At 41.5% G+C, this 22,711-nt stretch overlaps 3 protein-coding genes across 3 annotated transcripts; 1 reads left to right on the top strand and 2 right to left on the bottom strand.

Moving 5' to 3' along the window:
* Nucleotides 1–408: 408 nt before the first annotated feature.
* Nucleotides 409–12,689, top strand: LOC137892073 (cadherin-related family member 1a-like). Its single transcript, XM_068736974.1, has 17 exons — nt 409–673; nt 1,082–1,177; nt 1,506–1,651; nt 1,742–1,792; nt 2,045–2,134; nt 2,252–2,338; nt 3,246–3,362; nt 4,115–4,258; nt 4,372–4,450; nt 4,555–4,655; nt 4,756–4,959; nt 5,158–5,310; nt 6,223–6,387; nt 7,023–7,090; nt 8,373–8,601; nt 9,455–9,709; nt 11,131–12,689. Exons 1-17 carry the CDS (start codon nt 613–615, stop codon nt 11,638–11,640), a joined length of 2,556 nt encoding a protein of 851 aa, XP_068593075.1. The 5' UTR covers nt 409–612; the 3' UTR covers nt 11,641–12,689.
* Nucleotides 12,690–15,202: 2,513 nt separating this feature from the next.
* On the bottom strand, nt 15,203–17,249 carry LOC137892061 (leucine-rich repeat, immunoglobulin-like domain and transmembrane domain-containing protein 2). Its single transcript, XM_068736960.1, has 3 exons — nt 17,140–17,249; nt 16,180–16,961; nt 15,203–15,993 (listed from the first exon to the last, which is right to left on the bottom strand). Exons 1-3 carry the CDS (start codon nt 17,247–17,249, stop codon nt 15,203–15,205), a joined length of 1,683 nt encoding a protein of 560 aa, XP_068593061.1.
* Nucleotides 17,250–18,492: 1,243 nt separating this feature from the next.
* lrit1b (leucine-rich repeat, immunoglobulin-like and transmembrane domains 1b) lies at nt 18,493–21,914 on the bottom strand. The gene is made up of 4 exons (XM_068736941.1): nt 21,715–21,914; nt 20,870–21,330; nt 20,262–20,567; nt 18,493–20,103 (listed from the first exon to the last, which is right to left on the bottom strand). The coding sequence occupies exons 1-4, from the start codon at nt 21,834–21,836 to the stop codon at nt 19,043–19,045; spliced, it is 1,950 nt and encodes a 649-aa protein (XP_068593042.1). The 5' UTR covers nt 21,837–21,914; the 3' UTR covers nt 18,493–19,042.
* Between the last annotated feature and the right edge of the window lie 797 nt (nt 21,915–22,711).

Genomic DNA, 22,711 nt, shown 5'->3' with positions numbered 1-22,711 from the left:
GGATCCACAAGTGCGGCCGAGGAGAGCGGCCGCGGGGGAAGCTTAGGCCGGTGGGACTCGCTGCATGTGAACAATGAGCTCTGTTGAAACCCTTTAAAACATCAGCAAGAGGAGCCAAACGAGAAACAAATGTGCAGCACATGACAGAAAGGTTTGAGGTTACCAGTGTCAGCTTGAGTTTTAATGTTTAATATAATACTAGCATCTTGATTTCAAACACTCAACTGTAAAGCAGAAGTCTTAGTAAGTCTATTTTCTCATAAAACCTTTGATTTAACAGTGATCACGGATGCAGTGCCTCATGTGTGCACTTTCACATGTATGCGAAAGGTGTGATGATCGCACCGTATTGTGTGAAACCTGAACACCCATCCCTCCACGCACACTTTTTTTTTCCCAGATAAAAAATCGGAGAGGGAGCGTAAGACGTCTGTTGTAGGGAAGGGATGCGTCACTGGATTAGTGCCATTAGTGCCGGGGAATATCCTCCTCCAGCCTCTTCCTCCTGAGCTGCTGAGACGCCACCGAGAAGGGCAAGACGACGAGCCGCTTCTCGCTTTCCCTCCACCAAGCCTTCCACATGAGCCAGCCAAGCCTTGCCTCGCCGCCAGGATGAAGAAGGAAAAGAAGACGCACGCTTTGCTGTTTGTCCTCCTGCTTCACTTCACTTTGGGTACGGCTTTTTTTCTCTTCTCTTTGTTCCTTGTGTTCTTGTTAAGACTTCTTGCCTTGATCTTATCTGGTTAATCCTCTAACACACACGGAGGCCATGTCCATCTTAGTGTAGACCGCTCACGCTGCCTTGTGCTGCATATCTAGATGTGTGATTTTGTGTTGTGATTGTAGAAATGTATTCATAATTCATTTCCGTCCTCCTCCTACTCCCTGCTTTCGGTTCCTGCCCTTTTTTTTTTTTTTAGCATGTGAGTGCAACAGTTATGTCTTAATTATATAAGCATTTCCATTAGAAGTAGAACAATATACAGACACATTTATGTGGATTTTTTTTTCTCCAGATTATTACAGTATATAGACTTGACTTATGCTCAAAATAACTTGGAGCATGTTTGTTTGTTTACAGGGCATTCGGACTATGCTCCGTATTTTTATGATAATGGACCCAGGAGCACACATGGGAATATGGCCTTGTTCAGCATCTCTGAGGATACACCAGTCGGTAAGTCTCCTTGTAGTAATTACAGATCTGGTTCATTTTTGTTTAGGTATTATATTGTTCAGGCGTAGGTGTAAAGATGACATTGTTACGCTGGTGTTGAGGCACCAGCTAATCACCGTAATACCTTTTTGGATTGTGACGTACGTCAAGATTTACCAGACGAAAACAATATGGGTGGTGGCTGGTCAGGTGACTGGATTATCGAACGTTCCATTTACACTGAATAAAAAAACAAAAAACAAGGAATGAAACGCTGGGTTCACGAGGGTTTTAATCAACATAGAAACGTCATGTTTTTTTTTTTGTTTCTGTCATTGTCACCACACAGGGACACGGATCTACATTCTGAATGGAACAGATCCAGAGCGAGATCCGGTGCGGTTTGGTCTGACTTTTGAAATGGGCTCCAAAGAATATTTTACGGTTGACTCCAAATCGGGAGAGGTGACTCTGATTCAGGAGCTCGACAGAGAGGTGAGTCTGTCCACGAGACTCTTATTTTTTTTTTTGTTGAAGAAACCTGCTTTTAAATGTGTTAAGTGACGTTCACCTTTCTCTTTGTAGAAGCAAGATGAAATCTCAGTGCTCGTGAGCATAACAGACGGTCGCAATAAAGTAAGGTCTATATGTATATATGTTTACTCTATTGTCTTGAATTCACTGTATTGATCACATGTATTGACACCACAATCTGCATGTGAAAGAAAAACAAAAATGATACATGATATTTATAATAAGAGCTGTTTCAGAGGAGAATTATTTAAATATATAAATGTATCTTTTTCTGAACACTTTCACAAAGGATGTAGTCGTGAAATAAATACCAAATGTTGAGTTTTTGTTTGTGATTTTATTTTTTGCTTTCAGGTTGTTGAGACAGTTAGAGTGTTTGTCACCGATGCCAATGATGAACCACCCGAATTTCAAAATCTGCCTTTCATCATTGACATCCCAGAGGTACAGTATATATATATATATATATATATCATATAAATCCACCCGATATGATAAGTACAATACGAGCTCTAAATAATTAACAGTAATTGAAAATGAAGTGTCTCTTGCCTCTTCCAGGATACTGCTCCAGGAAGCAGCCTCTACAGAGTCCAAGCAGCAGACAGAGATATGGGCTCAGGAGGCAGCGTCTCATATTATTTACAGGTAACACTATAGATGCACAACTGTGGCTCTCTGAAAGCGAAATTCTGTGCTAGATAGGAAAATGAAGCATCTGAATTAAAACAAGGCAGCTGCCCAAAGCTGCTCTGGTTTTTTTTTTGCCCACTAAATTTCAGGAACACACACTCTTTATTTTGACTCAGGTGAAGAGAATTAATCCAAATTTGCGACACACCCAGAACCAAATATTTCCTAAATGTAATGTATCATTGTACGTTGTCTTGCTCAGACTGCTGCATCTATCTTTACGAGGGCATCAGCTGGAAAAAAAACAATCTCCGGGCTTTGATTTATTTGAGCCTCCTCACACGTGGCCTACAGTTGATTTCATTGTGATCGTAAAATGCTAGTAATCACATTTACTGTAGCTTAACTCCAGCCTACATGTCCTGACCTCTTTACTTCTACACACCGTGATGCACCCTGAAGTCTACCGACAGGTTCATCCTCCCAGTGCCCAAATCCTTTCACACGCACTTTTATTGATGTTTTTCTACTGTTTTTAAAAAAAAAAAATTAAAAAACTGCACCGCTACCGTCTACGTGACGACGCCGTTAACCGACTCGGCGTGGCCTTCACACCCGGGCGTGAGACCAGAGGTCGAGCTGACATCGTGAGAGCTGTGCTGCCATGTGGAAAGAGGAAAAGGGAATTCGAGTAATAGGACGAGTGTGTGGATAGGAAAGATTAATCTCACACCAGAGAGCAGTCTGGAAATGGTTTTACTTTAGTGGATTAATTTTCAATTACATTTGAGCAAGGCACTGAAGGCTAAATAGGGGCTTAGGTTTGGTCCAGGCCAAACAGCTGACAGCGCAGTAGTTGTTACTGTTCCTGTGTCAACTGTGCTTACCACTACTGTAACTGTGTGTCTTTTTACACCATCAGACGTCACCGTTTGCCAAGTTTACCATCGATGGGAACAGCGGGATCCTGAGAGTCAAACCTGGGGAGACTTTGGACTACGAGACCACGCCTACTCACTTTGTGACCGTGGTTGCAAAGGTGAGACGTCCCACACAACAACCCTTTGTCTTTGTGTTTGTCTTCACACTTCCATAACCCCCGACAACATTTGTTCGAGAGCATTGCTTTTTTTTGACACGTTAAGTCTAAAAATAGAAGGTTTTCTAAAGGGCTGGAGGTTTTATCTCTGCACCGTTTTTGCGCGTGAAACAGTTGGCAGCAAAGTCGGGGCAGCTCAGCAAACACATCTGCTGCTCGCCAAAGGTCATGAGAAGTTGAGTCACGAATAAGCACTCAACACTTTTCTGAATTTCCTCAATCTCAGTGTGTGAAGCAAATGGGAGTCTGACAGCGTTGACAGTGTGAATAACCCGCAGTGTAATCCTTCCATTGCGAGTAATAATGATGGAGAGTACGTCTGTGGAACAACACGCAGCCTGATGTCAGCAGTGCTCCTTAAGATACTGAGAAGTTGCGTCACTGATCAAATATATGATGGTAGAAGATTTGCGTAGAATCAGATTAACTCACTAATGGTTAAACTGAAACAACACACTGCAGCATTTTCTCCACACAAAATGAGACTGCATCTCACACAGAAGCAAAATAATACAATGAACACATCCATGCAAATTAAATGACAAATTCCACTGTCCCAAGTTATACTGATTTAGACATGCTAAGAGTGGTTTATTAGCTAGTTAACTGAAAATCATCACAGCTATTCAAGCTAGACGTGTGGTTACTATAAACACTGTAAAATGTGTTAACCTCACTGTTTGTTTTCTCAGGATGGAGGTGGAAAGTACAAGGGGAAGCACCAGGTTTTGACTTCCACAGCCACCATGACAATCAATGTGCTTGACGCCCAAGACATGCCTCCATCCTTCATAGGAACCCCTTACTTTGGCTACGTCTATGAAGTCTCAGGTCCTGTAAGTCTTCTTCCCTCTTCTTCTTCTTCTTCTTCTTCTTCTTCTTCTTCTTCTTCTTCTTCACACACATGCAGTAAGTGTGGATACGATTAATCATAGTTTCTTTCGTCCAGGGTTCTGAGATATTCACAGTGTACGCTAAAGATGGAGATCAAGGCAACCCTAACCCAATACATTATTCCATAATGAATGGTAAGAACGATGCATCAAGGAATAAAATCCACGCTGAGCTTTCTTTTATACGTTTTGGCCTTTTTGTCAGACACATTCACGACGTGTCTTTGATCACCTTTCAGGCAGCGATGGTGTCTTTGACTTAAACAGCACCAGTGGATGCATCACCCTGTCGACCTTTCCAACTCTGCTGAGAAATGAGTTATATGAAATTATAGTCCAGGTACTTTCAGTCTCCTCCCAGTTATTTCTTTGTAAGTACACTCTTACACACGTAACCTGCTGTTATGACTACTGAATGCGTTGGTCATCTTTAAACCCAGGCGTCTGAGGTCGGACCTAACGATCAGCAGCAGGACTACGACGTTACCACAGTGACGATCCGGGTGGTGGATCTCAACAACCACCCTCCGACCTTTTACGGGCAGAACGGACCGCAGAGCAACTTTGAGGTCACCATGTACGAGCATCCTCCTGCAGGGGAGATCCTGCGAGGCTTTAAGATCACCGTCAATGACTCGGATCAGGTACCTTTATTCCCGCAGTTCCTCAACGCATCCTTTGATTCTAGATGTTTATTGGTCTGTGTTTGTTTTTTTTTATCCGCCAAGGTTTGCTAAAGTCACCCTGAGTCTGATGAATCTTCATTTTCCGTATTTTCTTGGAAGCTTACTTGCTTTACAAATGTACGCTTTCTAAATTCCGCTGTTCATTTCTCTTTGCAGGGAGCGAATGCTAAATTTAAACTGAGACTAGTGGGGCCGAGTCGAGTGCTGCGAGTGGTTCCTCAGACGGTCCTCAATGAAGCGCAGGTGACCATCATTGTGGAGGACACATCTGGCATCGACTATGAAAAGGGGAGAACCCTCTCTTTTAAGGTTTGACTTCATATATCGCTAATGACTCAGATATTTAATCTGGGGGCTGAAATGATTTTATCAACCGATTATTTGCTCTGCTTAGAGCCCAAGATGAGGCCAAATCAAATTACTTGTTTTCTCTGAGCAACAGCCAAAAAACCCTACGATGTTCACTTTATGATAATACAAATGTAAGAGCTTCAGAATCATGACTCACAGGATGTGCAAAGACCGTCCACCACTTTGGTCCAGACTGAAATATATCAACAACTGTTGGATGGATTCTCGTGGAAATTGGTGCCGACATTCTTGGTCTTTTTTGAACTTTTGGGGATTTCTTAACTTTCCATCCGGTGCCTTCATCAGGTCGTCCAACGATGTGGTTTATGATTAAATATTCTCAGAATGAATGACCTTCCTTTTAGCCTTTGCTGTGTTCCATGTTTACACGCTTAACGCTGTAATATTATTAAAACAATAACCATTTCTCACGTAAAAACTTTATATAACAATTCACCACTAATACCAAGGACTGTATCTTAGGTTAAAGTTACAAATAGTAGGACTTTCCTGAAAAAACTATGTATAGATTTGTATAAACTCATCACTTATGACGTCCGCTAAAAGTGTGTGGCGGTGAATCTTTTTGCTGTGTTCGAGACGTTTCTGTGTTTCAACCTTCTATTAAAAAAATAAAAAAAGTAGCAACCAGTTGCTATATTGTACTCATCCAAGAGGAAATATAGCAAGGCGGAACAGACAAAGCAAAAGAAAACTTTCATCCTCTGGCAACACTGTAACCGTCGTTTAGCACACCCTCAAATATCAAAAACACATTTTGATACCTAGCAGTTTTGTTTTACTAGTGTGACTCGTAGTGTTGTTGTTTAGGCCCCGATTTAATCCCACTTTGCACGTCTCTCTCTGCAGCTGCTCGCGGTGGAGATCGACACTCCTGAGAGGTTCAGTGCAACGGCCGACATAGTGATCAACCTGCTGGACACCAACGACAACATCCCCAAATTCACATCCGAGTATTACATCGCCAGGGTGCCCGAGAACTCTCCCGGAGGCTCCAGCGTTGTGTCTGTAACGGTGAGTCACTCATGATTAAACTCTCCCGACCTAAGTGATTATATAATCCAACAGTCTTCCAATAGATGCACATTACTCGGTGCGGTGTTCATTAGATGAAAGCAGCTTGTTGCCACACAAAAAGAGCTCGCTGCTCCCTGGCTTTTGTTTTTGTTGGTCCTAGTCATGAAATCCATGTGTCCATGTGACTCTCTGGCATGTGCTTCTTGCCATAAACTCAGGCCGGGCTTTCATTAATAGTAACATTGGCACATTTGTCTCCTCCGTTCCATCGTAGCGTATGTATCCCGCAACCGGGCATCATGTCCGAGCTGCGCAGTGTGCCGTAAAAAGCTTAATTTTGCCCCAAGGTTAATCTTGATGACCTATACCTCCATCCCCTCTCATCACAGGAAGAGACTTAAAGCCCGCCCCACCCACATGAGCTTAAGACCCTGGCTTTATCCTCAGCTAGCATCAGCAAAAAAAACAAAAAACAAACGGACCACCTTCAATCACCTTGGTTGAGTTTTTTGCCTGCCGGATTTTTTGATTAAATGTATCAGATTGGTAAATAATAGTGTTCATGTTTCACACTTTATTGTGTGTGCGATAAGTATTGGGGTTTTAATCTCTGTCCTTGTCCCATTCTTTAGGCAAATGATCCAGATTCAGGGCCCTGGGGTGAAGTCAAATACACGATTTATGGATCAGGATCAGATTTGTAAGTAAAAAAAAAAAACCTCTCACTCCTGCCAGTTTAGGTTTGGTCTGATCAGATACTTAACACTTGCACTTCCTCAAAGCACATTTCATAGACTAAAAACATTCGATTGGCCCCTCCGCTACACAAACAACTCGCTCTAAAATGGCTGCAAGATGCTGGCTTATCTCCTAATTGGATTGGAGGTTTAAAAATAGACGGGCCCGTCTCACGTAGGGAGAGCCAATTAACATGCAATGTGACAGCTGGAGCCACAGGAATGGCAGCTTTGAGAAGCAAGGCGGCATGCGGCGAAAGAAAAGTGAGAATTTATGCACGTTTTCAAGCGGTGACTTGAGTTAATTGTGTGAAAGTTATCAGTTTCAAGGCAACTTGTGAATTTTCACAGTTGAAATTGAGGCAGCTGAATAAAATGGCAGTGAGCCCAGTGTTGAACTGGAAAGCACTTTGAGAGCACAAACCCACAGCCATGCTATGAGTTCATTCCTTACTGTGTGGAATTAGACTTAGGTGACCTGTTAACTTTAGGAAAATGGCATAAGTGGCTGGAAATAATTAACGAGGTTCAGGGAAGCCAAACTATTTCCAGGTCTGAAAGAGTGACACGATTGAGGTCTATACGATTTTTTTCACAGAATATATGACATTACAGCCGAGTCTGTAATTCACTTTTGGATTAATATGTATAATTTAAGAGCGAATTCCTTCAAAAAGCATGGGATGAGCTTCCAGAGGATTCATTTCAGGCCCCTTCAGTTAATTCTTTTAAACGTAGATTGGATAAATTCTAGTCAACAAAGAGTATTTTATATAATTCTAAAGCTGACTTGCGATTATTTGTGAAATTGTTATTTTGAACAAGTGCATTCTGGTATTATTTAGTTGAATTGTTTGTGTGTCGTTGTTGTGAAGAGTCAAGTGTGGAGGATTTATAAACTGTACTTGAAAATTTCAATAAATTCTTATGCATTTTCTTGATCCAGACCAGAAATGTAATTCGTAGTTATTCCCACCTTTTATTAAATGTCACTAAAATCTGTGAAGTAGATCAGATAAAGAAAAATACTGGAAAGAAAGACAAACGACAGTAACAATCTTGAATTATAAAAAGTACAAAGGTGATAAAAAAAAGTAGCTGCCCAGATATGGCAATAAAATAAAATCCTCATCAGTATCAGCAGGCAAACAAACACAACATAATTGGCAATGATAACTTAAATGACTCAGGATGTACAGCTGTGGTTATGACTCATGCGCTGCGTCGCCTGCTCTGAACCTGCAGGTTCGCCATCAACCGGACATCAGGCCTCATCTCCACGCAGCCCTGGACCAGCCTCGACGCGGAGGTCAGGTCCAAATACAACTTCTACGTCAAGGCTGAAGATTCGGAGGGGAAGTACGGCTTGTCTGAAGTCTTTGTCACCGTCCTCGACATGAACGACCACTCGCCAGCATTCGTTGAAAATCTCCTGGAAAAGACCATGATTATTGGTATTCCTGTCAGAGTAGAGGTAAATGAAGTTCTAAGAATCCATGAAAACACTACATTTAAACAACAACGTCATTTTAGATAGATAGCTAATACTTTGTCATAAGTTAATCATTTTTATAGATGTTTTACACATTTTTTTTTAAAGGTTTACAAATGATTTGGTCATCAACAAATACTTTACACTGTACATAAAATATTTATTATTATTATTTATTGTTAATAAACAATTTACTAATGTAATCAGAATGTAATTGCTATAGTCTGTAATCAGCTATGATACAATATATAATTTATAAACTAACAGCACACAAGCTAAGACATAATGACAAAGTATAGCATTGCTCATAATTAGTAAACATTACTTGTTATAATTTCAAGTAAGTAAAAATGTAAATAAGTTTTATTAACTATCCATTTGTTTTAATTTAGGAGTATTTAACCTAATATAGCTTATTCCTTTGTGCCATAGAGCCTCATTGTTGTGTAAGACATAATAATCCGCTGCTATAAATTGTCCCCAATAAATACCGTTTTGGTTTGTGATTGAGTAACATTTGCTTGATTTAAAAAACATTTGCAAAAATGCAGAGCCCAGCTGTTTTGGGACATTAGAACTACATATCTATGTACGAAAATCTGAATGGTTTAATAATGTGGTTGCAGGTTTTTAAATGTCTGTTTTGTTTGAGCTTTTTTTGTGTTTAGCCAAAATATAGTTTACTGTAATTCACTGTTAATAATCAACAATACTTTAGTGATTTACAAAGCAAATCATTGGCTTTAGACTGAATAAATTGACTTAAAGTTGGCTGTTTAGTATGCAGCTTATGAAATATGCATCCATTTAATGTTGCCCTGCTACTTTTCAACAGGCTGTGGATGAAGACGCAGAGTCCCCGAACAACGTCATCGAATACTCCATCATGACGGCGGACCCCGACAATGCGTTTGATATTAACGCAGACACCGGAGAGATCAAGCTGAAGCCGTACATCAAGACCATGGAGATCGTGCAGAACATCACCAAGCAGAAGGACTGCAGGTGGTCTCTGGTGGTCCAAGCCAGGGACAGAGGCTCTCCGTCCTTCAGCACGACAGCCGTGGTCAACATCGATATCACCGAGGCGGTAAGACGTAGCTCTGACTTGCGGCACGCTCGCAGCGCTTTCTGCTGTAGTGCGACACGCGAGCCGTAGATTCAAGCAGCGATATGATAATGTGCATCGTCATGCTACGCAGCTGCTTGTTCAGCATCCTTGTTTCAGTCACACTTCATTGATCTCATGTTCTTAAAAGGGTAATGCCGGCCATTTTGAATGCTTATATTATCACACTTTGACAACCCAAAGGTTGTTCGTATTAATTACGTATAACTTATATATAAAACATTGGAAAATTATGAATCGCTTTTGGACAATATTGGAGTTTTATTCTGTGGCTCTGCACAGTCAGTTGCATAAATTCATTGTTTTTATTGTTTCTTCAGTAAATTGTAAGATATTAATATGAAATATAGAATAACAGCAGCATTATCCTTTAAAGTCACTCACATGTGTTGTCACCATGTGTTCATTCCTTCACTACATGATAAGATGACTCTGTGTTTTTGGTGTTGTTCTCTGTGTCGTGTATCGTGCTTTTCAGATCAAAGGTCGAATTGTTTCATACTTCATGGGCCTCAGCAAGCGTCCGCTGACTGTTTTGGGAATTTGTCTCAGCACTGTCACCTCCCTCATTTTACTAACGATCTGCATATCCACAATCCTGTACTGTAACTCAGTGAAAAAGTCCCGAATCAACCCCGAGAGTAACTATATCAAAGTGGTGCGCAGACTCAAGTGAGGAATATTTGACACTTGTACCTCGTTAATATTCATAACCTTTAAAAATAAGTCTTGAATTTAAATTTTTTACCGGCTAGCTATTGTCTGTCAAAGAGTACTGGAGCACATTTAGAAGAAGAATACAACATTGTAATGAATTTTTTTTGTCGATTTTTACTTTTTTTATAATTTTTGAGGGAAAATATTCTATTTTTTGATTTTTACACTTTCAAATTTTCTTTAATCAACTAAAACACTTATTTTGTTTTTATAGAGCCTGACTCAAACTATAAGTATGTCATAGATGAAGCCCTTTTCTCTGGATTTAAACCTGGATTTGCTCACTTAAACTCCATTTTTGATTTCACAGATATGCACTTCTCCCCCATTCTGTTCTCATGAACTGTCATCGTTCTTGTTCAGTCCTCATCAGTCACACTGATCCTGATGCACCGCACTGCCAGACGCATTCCCAACAACTAGTGTTCTGCATAGTTCTTAGCTTCGCACTAGCAGTCCTGTATTGTAGAACAGCAGCACGACGGATGACTGAGTGTGATCGTGAGAGTGTCACATGTTGTTGGTAGACTTGTTGTTTGGGCCTCCTCTGTCAGTGCTTTGCGCATCCATCTCATGCTTGCACGCTTTGGACAAATGCTCCGTCGCCACTTGGATTCAGTCCCTTGGACTTGATTTAAACTATTGTGTATTGTGCTCTTTCACAGACTCCTCTCAAGGGGCCTATGGCAGCCTTTTTAATGAAAAGTAGGGACAATCCTATGAAAGCTCTAGGCATGGTCACTGTTGTCATTAGCTTATTGGTAGGGGTGACTGCCTTGATCTCTGCAGCTATGTACATGCGAAACTCAAAGTCAAACAGGATCACGCCGGCGCGTCGCATCATCAAGAGGCGACCCAGGGACCAGCAGCCCTGGATCTTCGACATGCCTGTTGTCAAGTTCAGCAACCCTGCAGATAAGTTCCTTGTTGTCAACCAAGAGAGAAGCCCGCGACCAAAGCCTCCTCCCCCCAGCGCTCCCCCGCCCCCGTGTATCACACGGCTATATGAGAGGCCCCGGGCGGTCCCCACCATATCTGGCGTGCTGGCCTCCAAAGGTTCCAAAAAAGCTAAATCCAATCGCCGTAAAGAGGGAAATATCAGCTCCGCTCTGGTGTCGGAGCTTAAAATGAAGCTGGAGCAGAAAATGATTGAGAGCAACCGAGGTTATTATTAACTCTGTCGTACGAACGTCTCGTTAAAGGTCCTTTGGCGACTCTACTCGCTCTTAGCTTTATCTACCGTCCGAGACTTCTCACCCCGATGTGGTGATCTGGTAGGGTGGGCCTACCTGTAGGTTATTCATGAGTAAATGGAGAAAAGGAAGGTTTACAGATATTTGATGTCTTAAAGGTGAGATACGAAACAAGTGGGCATCCTCAGTCGACCTGGCGTGGGTAAAGAGAGGAGAGCGCTTGCGTCCGTGTGGTATAATGGTAAATAAGTCACCACACTGCCGTCTCTAGGAAGATTACAGAAGAAGAAGCACCGATGTAAATTGCCCGGGGAGAGGATTACTAAGACTTACTGTGTATACATAAGTTGCATAACTTCCTGAAAAGTGTAATTTAAAAAAAAAATATCCTACAAAAAAAAAAGAAATCTCATCTTGCTCACTGGAGCATGCAGCTGAATGACACAGTCATTGAAAAACATGCTTCTTATAAAGTGCTAAAGGACCTGTTTTAATATTTTTTACTGCGTTACATCAGGTTGCTCTTTTGTATATAATTACAATGTGCCACTGTAGGTTTCCACAGTAACACAAGCTAACAGAGTTGCTTTTATTCATTTGAGTGTTTAATTCTAGAAAAATGCTTTTATATAAAAAAAATGTCCATTTTAAATGTATTTATATATATATATATATATATATATATATATATATATATATGCATGTATGTACAGCATTTCCCTGTTGTATCTTGTAGAAGTAGGTACCTGCTTAGACATTTCCATTGTAGATATAGATGTTGAAATATAGAGTCTGTGTTCAACATTTTGGTTTCTCACCATGTTACTCTTCAATGCCTTCAAATACAGGCACCTGAAGGTAGAGTCGGTTCATTGCTGTATTTAGCCCATATCTTGTATCTGACTGTATCTTAACTCATCGCTATCTGAAATAAGTTGAGATAAACTATACATCTTAACTATAAATTACACTTGCCTGGTCCTTTTGAAGTAACATATTTGTACCGTCTTTGTACTGTCTTGATTTTGAATAAATATTTGAAAATAATTTGGTCCGTGCTCAATTTTTGTCCGGAGGCTATTTAATGGTTTAAGTTAGAGATGTGAAACTGCATCTTTGTTCTGGACAGAATATTATACTGTAGTTTGTTTTATCAAAACACAAAGAATGTTCATGTTCATGACATACCTTTTTAATGAGATCACATTTGTCTGGCATGCTATACTAGTACTTTGACTTTTTTACTTTTTTTGATATACTATAATGTTTCTTTTTTATTACTTTTTTCAAGATGCTATACTTTGACTTTTTTCAATATACTGTACAATGAATTATTTCGACATACTATACTATGACTTTTTTTGATATAGTATACTATGACTTTTTTATGACTTTTTCGACATGTTATACTATGACTTTTTTCGACATAGTATAATATGACTTTTTTATGACTTTTTTCGACATGCTATACTATGACTTTTATACGACTTTTTTTCGATATGCTATACTATGACTTTTTTATGACTTTTTTCAACATGCTATACTGTTGGCTACAGTGGCTAAGGGGAGAAAAACGTTGTCCTCCAATTACAGTTTCGGTGGTTTGATACCCGTCTAATCCTATAACTTTTTTCAACATCCTGTACTATGACTTTTTAATTACTTTTTTATGACTTTTTTTCAACATGCTATACTATGACTTTTTATGACATTTTTCGACATGCTATACTATGACATTTTTCAACATGTGATACTATGATTTTTTTTGACATACTATACTATGACTTTTTTCAACATGCTATACTGTTGGCTACTGTGGCTAAGGGGAGAACAAGGTTGTCCTCCAATCAGAGGTTCGGGGGTTTGATATCCGTCTAACCCTATGACTTTTTTCAACATGCTATACTATGACATTTTTATGACTTTTTTCGATATGCTATTTTATGCCATTTTTATGACTTTTATCGACATGCTATACTATGACTTTTTTATGACTTTTTTCAACATGCTTTACTGTTGGCTACAGTGGCTGGGGGGGAGAACAACGTTGTCCTCCAATCAGAGGTTCTGTGGTTTGATATCCATCTAACCCTATGACTTTTTTCAACATCCTATACTATGACTTTTTTACGACTTTTTTCAACATGTTATTTTATGCCATTTTTATGACTTTTATCGACATGCTATACTGTCGGCTACTGTGGCTAAGGGGTGAACAAGGTTGTTCTCCAATCAGAGGTTCGGGGGTTTGATACCCGTCTAACCCTATGACTTTTTTTGACATCCTATACTATGACTTTTTTTTTTAAACATTTTTCAACATACTGTTCTATGAATTATTTCGACATCCTATACTATGACTTTTTTTTTTAAACATTTTTCAACATACTGTTCTATGAATTATTTCGACATGCTATACTATGACTTTTAACGCCTTTTTTGAACGTACTATAATAATATTTTTTATGATTTTTTTGATATGCAATAATAGTACTTTTTGAAAAGAAATATTGACAACCTAAGAATACCCTTTATTTGCCTCCAATTGATATGGAGACACACAGTGAGCTTGGAGCTGTCATTAAATGGAAATATCATGTCCTGCTGACTCGGATTCAGATAGAAAATCACTCTAATCTGCTTACGGGTGTATGTATAACCGCACGGGAAAACACTGCTTATGTAACAAATCCGCTGAGTGATTGTGCTAAAAAATCTGAGTATGTCTCAGCATTCATCTCTGACTTCTCTTTAATCCACATCAAACATAATGTCATTCCATTTCAAGACAGCAAGTCGGCAGTTGGAGCTGGAATTGAATTGGAGTCTGCAAAAAAAACAACAATGAATACAATAATATATTTTTTCCAAGTCGATTGAAATCTCCTGACATATCACACTCACAATTTAGTTTTGGTTGACAACAAAGAAATATACACAATAATAATTATTTACATTATTTTAAATTCAGGATTTTTTGCATTAAGTATAAAAACTTTAAGAAAATAAAATGAAACCAAAGAACTGTCAAATGTATTTTATCACAAACTTCTTTCTGTACATGTATATTGACACAGATAATGCAAAATAAGGAAGGAAGGCATCTCCACTTTGAGCTGATATAGCTTGCGATATATATTTACATGATGACTATGTATGTATGATAGCTCCCGTCTATGCCTCTCATCAGTGTATTAGCGTAACATTCAGTCACAGAGCTTCTGAATATGATCTTTGAAAAGTCTACAAGGTCAGTTAACAAAACTTAACATTGTTTTGAAGGTATTTTCAGACTCACAGAGTCACTAGTTGGAAAACAGGATGAAAATATGTTTTATTGTGCAGCAAATCAACCTTTTTTTTTTTCCTTCAGATGGTTGAAAGAGATTTTGAGGAGTCTGGAAATGCCTTCAGAACAGCTGTAAGGTTCTTTTTGGGGAAAATGTAATGCTTCGCCATATGACTCCAGTGTAATAATAACACAAGAGATGCACACTGACATTATTTACAAATACACATGTATGTACATTTCTTGACTTTGATGCTAGTACAATTGAGCTGCACTTCCACCTTTGCACCGATCCTCAGACTTCCGCCTCTTTTTCGGCTTATCCTCCGAGTCCCTGCACAGGCCTTCGTCGCTGGCCGCCTGCAGGCTGTCAAAAGTGCCTTGCCTCTGAGACGTCCCCCGCAGGTTCTCTCCGTGGAGCCTGCGCTTCTTCCACAGATTAACACAGCGATCCACGCAGCTGAATCTAGCCTCCGTGGTGCAGGCGTACATGCCGGCCGGCACTGCCAGCACCATGGCGCACACGATGACAATGATGTGGATGAGCCTCGTTCTTTGCTCCAGCTCACTGATGTCACTTCCTGTCACAAACACGATACACTGGCCCTCTCTCGGCGGATGGTTCTTCAGGGTCACGCACACCTCGTATTTGGTGACAGCAAGCAGGTCGCTGACAGAGTAGCTGTTGATGCCGGGACCAATGTAGATCATCTCCTTTTTGGGTGAATCATATTTGCCAAAGTGGATGGTGAACCACAATTCTGCCGGGTTGTCTGTTACCGCGTACCACTCCAGGGTGATACCGTAAACCGTCTGCTTGGCGATGCGGATGTCAATGTTGACGTTGTCATCGGAAGACAACATGGGGACGGGTGGAGGGAGAAGAGCGGAGGAATTGAAGGAGTTGATGTTAACTGTGATGCCGACAGAGGAGTTGCCAATGAAGTTGTTGGCCACGCAGGTGTAGAGTCCTCGGTCTGCCAGGTGAAGAGAGGGGATCACCAGCTGAGAGGTGACGGTCTCCTCGTCCATGTGAGTCTCTGTGGCTGCGAGCAGAAACCATAGCGTCAGAGAATTGAAATCAGAGGATTGTTTATATCTGATAAAGACATAGATAACCCTCAAGACTTTTCATAAAGCAGATGCAGCCTGAAAGCACAACATATTCCACGTGAGTGCTCCCAGGGCAGGTTCACAACAATTTAATGGATAGTAGTAATAAAAAGTCTTACCAGCAGATCCTCTTATAATCTTCAGAGTGTACATCCACTGAATGGTTGGGCCTGGCCTGGCCTTCACTAAGCATGTGAGTGTGGCATTTGCCCCGAGAGGTAAAGTGACGTTAGTCTCCGGGGCAGAGGCCACTGGCTTCATGCATGTTTTTAACTGGATCTCGTGGAAAAACTTGTCAGCTTTGGAGGCGGGGCCCGAGCACATCAAATAAGAGTTCATGAGAATGATGGGAGGGCTGACCGCCCTGATGAACTCAACGAAGCCTTTGAGGCGGCAATCGCACAGCCAGGGGTTGTCGTGCAGCGCCAGAACCACATTTGAGACCAGCCCCTCTTTACCCCACGCTTTCTCCGCCGTTTGGTAAAGCGGCCAATTAATGAAGACATCTTTCGATATGACACTAAGCTGATTGAAGGATAAATCTAAGTAGGTCAGCGCAGGTAAGTGTCTCAGAGCGTGTTCGGGGAGGACGTCCAGTCGATTGTGCTTTAGGTCCAGAATCTTCAGTTTCGGCGTGTCCTGAAAGGCCGTCCATGTCACTGAAGTCAGCTTGTTCCCTTGCAGCCTGAGCTCAGTCAGGTTGGCCAGCCCGTCCAGGCTTTTTATGTTCATAAGTGTGATCTCGTTGAAATTCAGCCAGAGGAACTCTAAGGCACTAACTTTAGAGAAAGACCCTCGAGGTAACTCGGTCAGGTGGCAGTTTTCAATTCGGATTTTCGTGAAATCATGCGGGATGTCCTCTGGTATTTTCCCCATGGAGGTTTCCATACACAGCAAAGACCTAGGATGGTAAGACGAGACACGTTTAGACAAGAAAAGTGCATATTCTATCTACAGCTACGGATAGCGCTTGTAGGATTTAGAATCATTTGGTTAGCAGGTTACATTTAAAACAACAGTGTCGTGACTAACACATAACCCTGCTCTTAACAGTGCGTATAGTTCTAGTGGACACTTACCTTCCCAAGTTGTCATCTGTGCAGGAGCAACCGGTCAGACACGTCGATGATCCAGAGGCGATGAGATAAAATACCAAAGCGATACATAATGCGACATAAAAGGCGTCCATATTCCTCCAGGAGCATGTGAAAAAGGCCTGCGAGGACAGGACTAGGGCTGTGTAGCAGAAAGCCTATTAGCTTAATCTTCCTTGACGTAACACTTAAAGACACCGAGTGACATGTGAGACACACATAGGTAAGGTGTATTCATAGCAATCGTCTACTTTGTCACATCTCATCAGATGCACGAAAACACTCCCTAGAAATGTTCGATCAAGATTTAAGGAGTTCCGTTTGATTCTGAAGTTCTACTTTCAGGTATGACCCCCAAAACTGCTTGGCGTCAGTCTAATTTACGGCATTCGTCCGGCACCAAAGCGGAGGCATCGACATGACAGGAGGACCATCTGTATAAAGTGGGCCGGAGCCCGTTGGGCTTAGCGGCACAGAGAGGGAGGGCTGCACAGAGACAGATGTCTGGAGGACTGTAATCTGACCTCAATAATCTGAACACTGGTCGCCTCTCAGGTTGTTAAATCAGCACATAAAGAATATGTGGGAAAGGACTAAATCGACAGCGCTTTGGTTTCTCCTTTTCATTGGTGTACAATGCTCCACATTTAACAGGGAACGAGTTTAATCAGATGTTTGGTAATGTAGGCAACTCCCAGTTATGAGACAAGTTTTAAATCAAGCATATAGATATTAATGGTCTCTTATTGTTAGTTTACTTGCACGGCAATAATAACCGATACTGATATCGGATATCTGTACGAGACTAACTCAAATAGCTGGATCGAGTATCGGAGACAATAGGTCGATCTGGTATCGCATACCATTATTTTAATAATAACAATTGAGTGTATTTATATCTATGCAATGTTTAAGTCAAGCCTGATGTTGCATCATCTAATACTGCTGAGATTAGCTGTGTGTATCCCTACATTAGCTTTCATTTCTCAGAATTAGATACTTTATTAATCCCGCAAAGGGAAATGTAGCAATCTTTATAATAGCATACATCTATTTACAGCCATTAAATTATACTTTTTTGAAAGCACATAAGCTAATTTCTGCTTTAGTCAAGATACATATTGATCTATTCGAAAATCAATATTCTGAGATGAGATGATGAGATTCACTTTCTGTCCCCGTTAAAGGTTTTTTTGGGAGTTTTTCCTCATGTGAGGTATACAAAATAAAGAAATTGAATTGAAATTAATTAAATTGAATATATCAACATATAAAAAATATTTATTTTGATACAGTACATTCATACACACACACACACATGTATTTCAGGTCACAAATATTTACACATTATAAAATGGAGGACTAGTGTATTTTAGGTATTTCAGTAAACCTGGCACATTAAATTCATACCGACATACAAAATAAACTAATAACTGGTTAATCCCTTCCCTCACTTTATAATCTAAATCAAGATTTTAACACAATGCAGAGGTTCAAAATAAAAATGATTGGGTTTTAAACGGTTTTGTGCAACATTTTTCTCAGCAAAACATCAACTGTGAAAGTGCATGATGAATAAAAAAAAAACAGATATTTTTACACATTGACTGTACACCACATGTAAATACTGAAATTGTGTCACTGTGTGTTTTTTTCCCTTTTTTGCCGTCCACCAAATGAATGGTGTTTTTTTTTTTTGTTTTTTTTATTCCCACAAGGCTGTAAAACAACATAATTCATCCAATGCCGACTGAGCTACCAGTGACCACTGTCCTCAGTCTGCCGAGTCTCTGAGCACAGCAGCTCTCTCTATTTACATCACAGGCTGGTAAAAAACAAACAAAAAAAACAAAGTGCGTCCTCTGTAGGTTGAGGAATTGGTTTGGTTTTAGCAGAAGTACTCATTTGGTGGCCCCTCAGTCCTGGCTGTGGCCTCCGAGTCAACACTGGACCTCGCCGACAGCAACCTGTTGGATTCGTCAGGATTTAGCCTGGTCAGATACTCTCCCTCCATCCCTTTAGCTTTGGTCCCGGGGCCCAGGGTCTCGAAGGTGACGTACGAGTCCTGAATCTCCTTGGACTGCCGCCCCAGCAGCTTTTGGCAGCGCTTCTTTAGCGCCCCGCAGCACACAATCAGCGTCAGGGGGACGGCGATCACGCACGCCACCGTTATCACCACCACATTAATGAGCTTCTGAGTGCCGCTGGCGCTGGCCGCCTCATCCGTTGAGAAGATTACGCACTGCTCCTTTTTCGGGATCAGGCCTTTAACGCAAACGCAAGCAATGTACTTTGTCTTTGGGACGAGGCCGTCAATGGTGATCCGGTTCTTGCCAGCGCCTACGTTGACCCGACGCATGTCTCGCTCACCAAATATAGCATACAGGACACTGAATTCTGTGGTGTTTGTGGCCGTAGGGGCTCGCCAGTTCAGAGAGACAGTATGGTCGGTGTCGCCGATCACCTTCACCGAACGCACCACCCTTTTCTCCGGCGCTTGCTGTAAGGACGAGGCGTTGGCTGCCAAGTTGCTCAGAGCATCCAGCTCCACCGGTCTCTGAGGGTCTGGAGCCTTGCCTTTCCCCTCCGAAGCGCCGTCAGAGACGCTGTAGCTTTCCACCTCATACTTCCCAGTCACGCCTTTGCCGTTGAGGGGTTTGATGATGGGTTGGGCGGCGGTGCTGGTCGGAGGAACGTATCTGGCAATAAGCTTCTCCTGGTATGCTGCTCTGCCAATGCCACTGGGTTTCTTCCCTCTGGTTCTCTTAGAGACGCCTCCACCTGCTTCCTCCGACCGAAAGGAATCGGTGATCACCAAAGAGATGATGGCGTCTGCGGCGCCCACGAAGTTGGTCGCTTTGCACACATACTTCCCAGAGTCTCGGTAGGCGACCGCAGGCACGCTCAGAATCGACCAAATGATGCCCTCCTTTGAAATCTCTTCCTGAACTGAAAAATTAAAAAAAAATTAAAAAGCAGACACCCACAGACTAGTCAAACAGATGAGCGCCAACAGAATGACTTTAATCTCATTGACACTGTGACTTTGACAGGGACGGTTACTCTTCCAATCCAAGCACCTCTGGAATCAGTTCAGCAGAACTCACCGGTGCCGTTCATTTTCTTTCCGTCAGCGCGGCTCCAGGACAGCTCCGGGATGGGGACGCCGACCGTGCCGCAGCGCAGCAGGACGTTGTTGCCCAGTGAGCTCCGGACACGAGCCACGGCCGTGTGCACCCGAGGGCCCTGGCACCTCTGCAGCTCCGCTTCGGTGAAAAGAACCCCCGACAGGCTCTCCGGATCGGCGCACCTAAGCCGGGTGTCGATGAGGGCCACCGACGACGACGGGGATTTCTGGTACTGGACCAGATCGTACAGCCGGCAGTCGCACAGCCACGGGTTATCATGGAGACCTGCAGAGGAGATGAGGCGTGAGAAAGTGCTGTCAGTGCAGATCTTATGAACTACAGTCACTACCATCCAGGAGAACTTCCTTTATCCGACACCAAAGAGTCCCTTAAAGACCAAGTACATGCGGCTGTGAGTTAAAATGCATAGAATTAGTGTGACATCTTGACACGCTGTACACAATAGCTATAATTAGACTAATCCCTGACTCTTTAAAAGCTTCTGGTGTCAAAGAAGTAGTCGTCATGCAAGGCAGCTTAAAAAGAATAAGTTCCGGTATCCAAATATGTCACAGCTTGATCCTCACCGAGAATTAGTTTGGAGGAATCGGCGTCCTGAGACGGCTTCACGCTCAGCCACATTGAGAGAACGTCGGCAGGAACGGTTGTCAGGGAGTTGCTGGATAGGTCCAGATAGGTGAGATTCTTTATGTGCACAGTGGAATCGGCAGGGATGGTGGAGATCTTGTTGTTGTGAAGGTCGAGGAGCCTCAGGTTTGGCATATCGGTCAGAGACTCCCAGGGGAAGGAGGTGAGGGAGTTGCCATCCAGCCGGAGCTCATCCAGGTTGTAAAGACCCCGGAAACTGTCAACATTCAGTGAATTCAGTGAATTGAAAGACATCCACAGAAACTCCAGGTTGTTGAGGTAGTGGAAGTTGTCGCTTGAAATACGCGCGATCGCTGTCTTTTCAATGCGCAGCTTCGATGTGTCGATGGGGAAGTTTGGAGGAATCACAGTGATCTCTGGATCGTTGCAAAGTACACTCCTGCAAAACAAAATAATAAAAGTGTATTTATTTCTCATTATGATTATTTATAATATGACAAAACGAAAGCTACTTTCAAAATTGTAAGGGTTTGTAGAAGTGGATTTAATTTCAAAATAAATATATTTCCTGCCTTCATTTTACATAAAAAGCATAATAGTAGAGCATGTATTTGAGAAAAAAACGTAGTAATCTATTGTTCAGTAACAAGCAAAGCAGATTAAAGGGCAACTCCAAGTTAATCCTCCACGAAACAGAGTGACTGAGCAGAAGAAAGATGAAGTCAAAATCACTTTTGCACGCAAGAAAAAAACAACAACAAAAAAAACACCTACTGAGAATAAAATTCAAACAACATTCATTTGAACAAATTACCGTATTTACCTTGCTTTTGAGCCGTCGCTTAACTTGTGGAAGAAGCAGCTGCATTGTGCAGGACAGGAACTGATCAGCAAAGGGAGAAAAACTATAGCCAAACCGAAAACAGCGGTAAAATGTCGACTCATGTTTTCTCCTGCAAGCTATTAAACGCTATGCAGCTAGACTAAAAAAAAAAAAAAAAAAAATAGCAGCGTTTAATGGGGCATCACATGCATCGTAGTGGCTCGCGGGCTCTCAGCTCCATACTGCTCCGACTGGTCTGAATCCTGAGATAAAAAGGATAGACAGGGATTAGTGGAGGACTTGGGTTATTTTCATTCACACGATTAGGCTATTGCTTCCTGGAAGCTGATAGGCTGCTTCGTTTTTTACTTTTATTCTCTGAGGAATAGTTTCCAATATTGACTGGATAGTTATTTAATGGAGAAAAAAAAAACTAATTCCACACCTAAAGGTAGACAAAAAAAAACAACTATTTTTCACATACAACGATTTTAAAATGCGGATTTTCTGGACAGATAGGACATATATATATATATATATTTGTTTTTAATGCTGTATTTTTTGTTTGAAATTGTATCAATATTTTCCCGTCAAGTCATATCATTTACTGCTAAATATCGGAGTAAACTGTGAGATTGTTAGACCTCACATTGGACAGACAATTAGTCCCCAAAAACAGATTACAACTGATATGAAAGCACATGAATGCTTACGTTTTAGAACATTTTCCATTAAACATGTATTCTTGTTATGTTAGCCTGTCGGGAATGATGCAGTCTATTAATAATGTTTTAATACATAGACAGACTGTAGTTAGCGTGAAGGCTGGAAACGTGGCAACTCGTGACCACTGGATGGCGGTAGAGAGGCGCTTCAGGTATTTACTGCTACTCACCGTCTTGTTATTCCAATCTCCAAACCAGAGAAATGACAGCGTCATGAAGCCACATGCAGTAGATCACTGGCTTTAAATACCAAAAGAAAGTCAAAGAATTAC

Source organism: Cebidichthys violaceus, unplaced genomic scaffold (assembly GCF_023349555.1).
Source record: "Cebidichthys violaceus isolate CVI_PGR_0920_01 unplaced genomic scaffold, fCebVio1.0.p SCAF_74, whole genome shotgun sequence".
NCBI lineage: Eukaryota > Metazoa > Chordata > Actinopteri > Perciformes > Stichaeidae > Cebidichthys > Cebidichthys violaceus.
The sequence above is the reverse complement of the archived record's forward strand: the minus strand, read 5'-3'. Positions and strand labels throughout refer to the sequence as shown.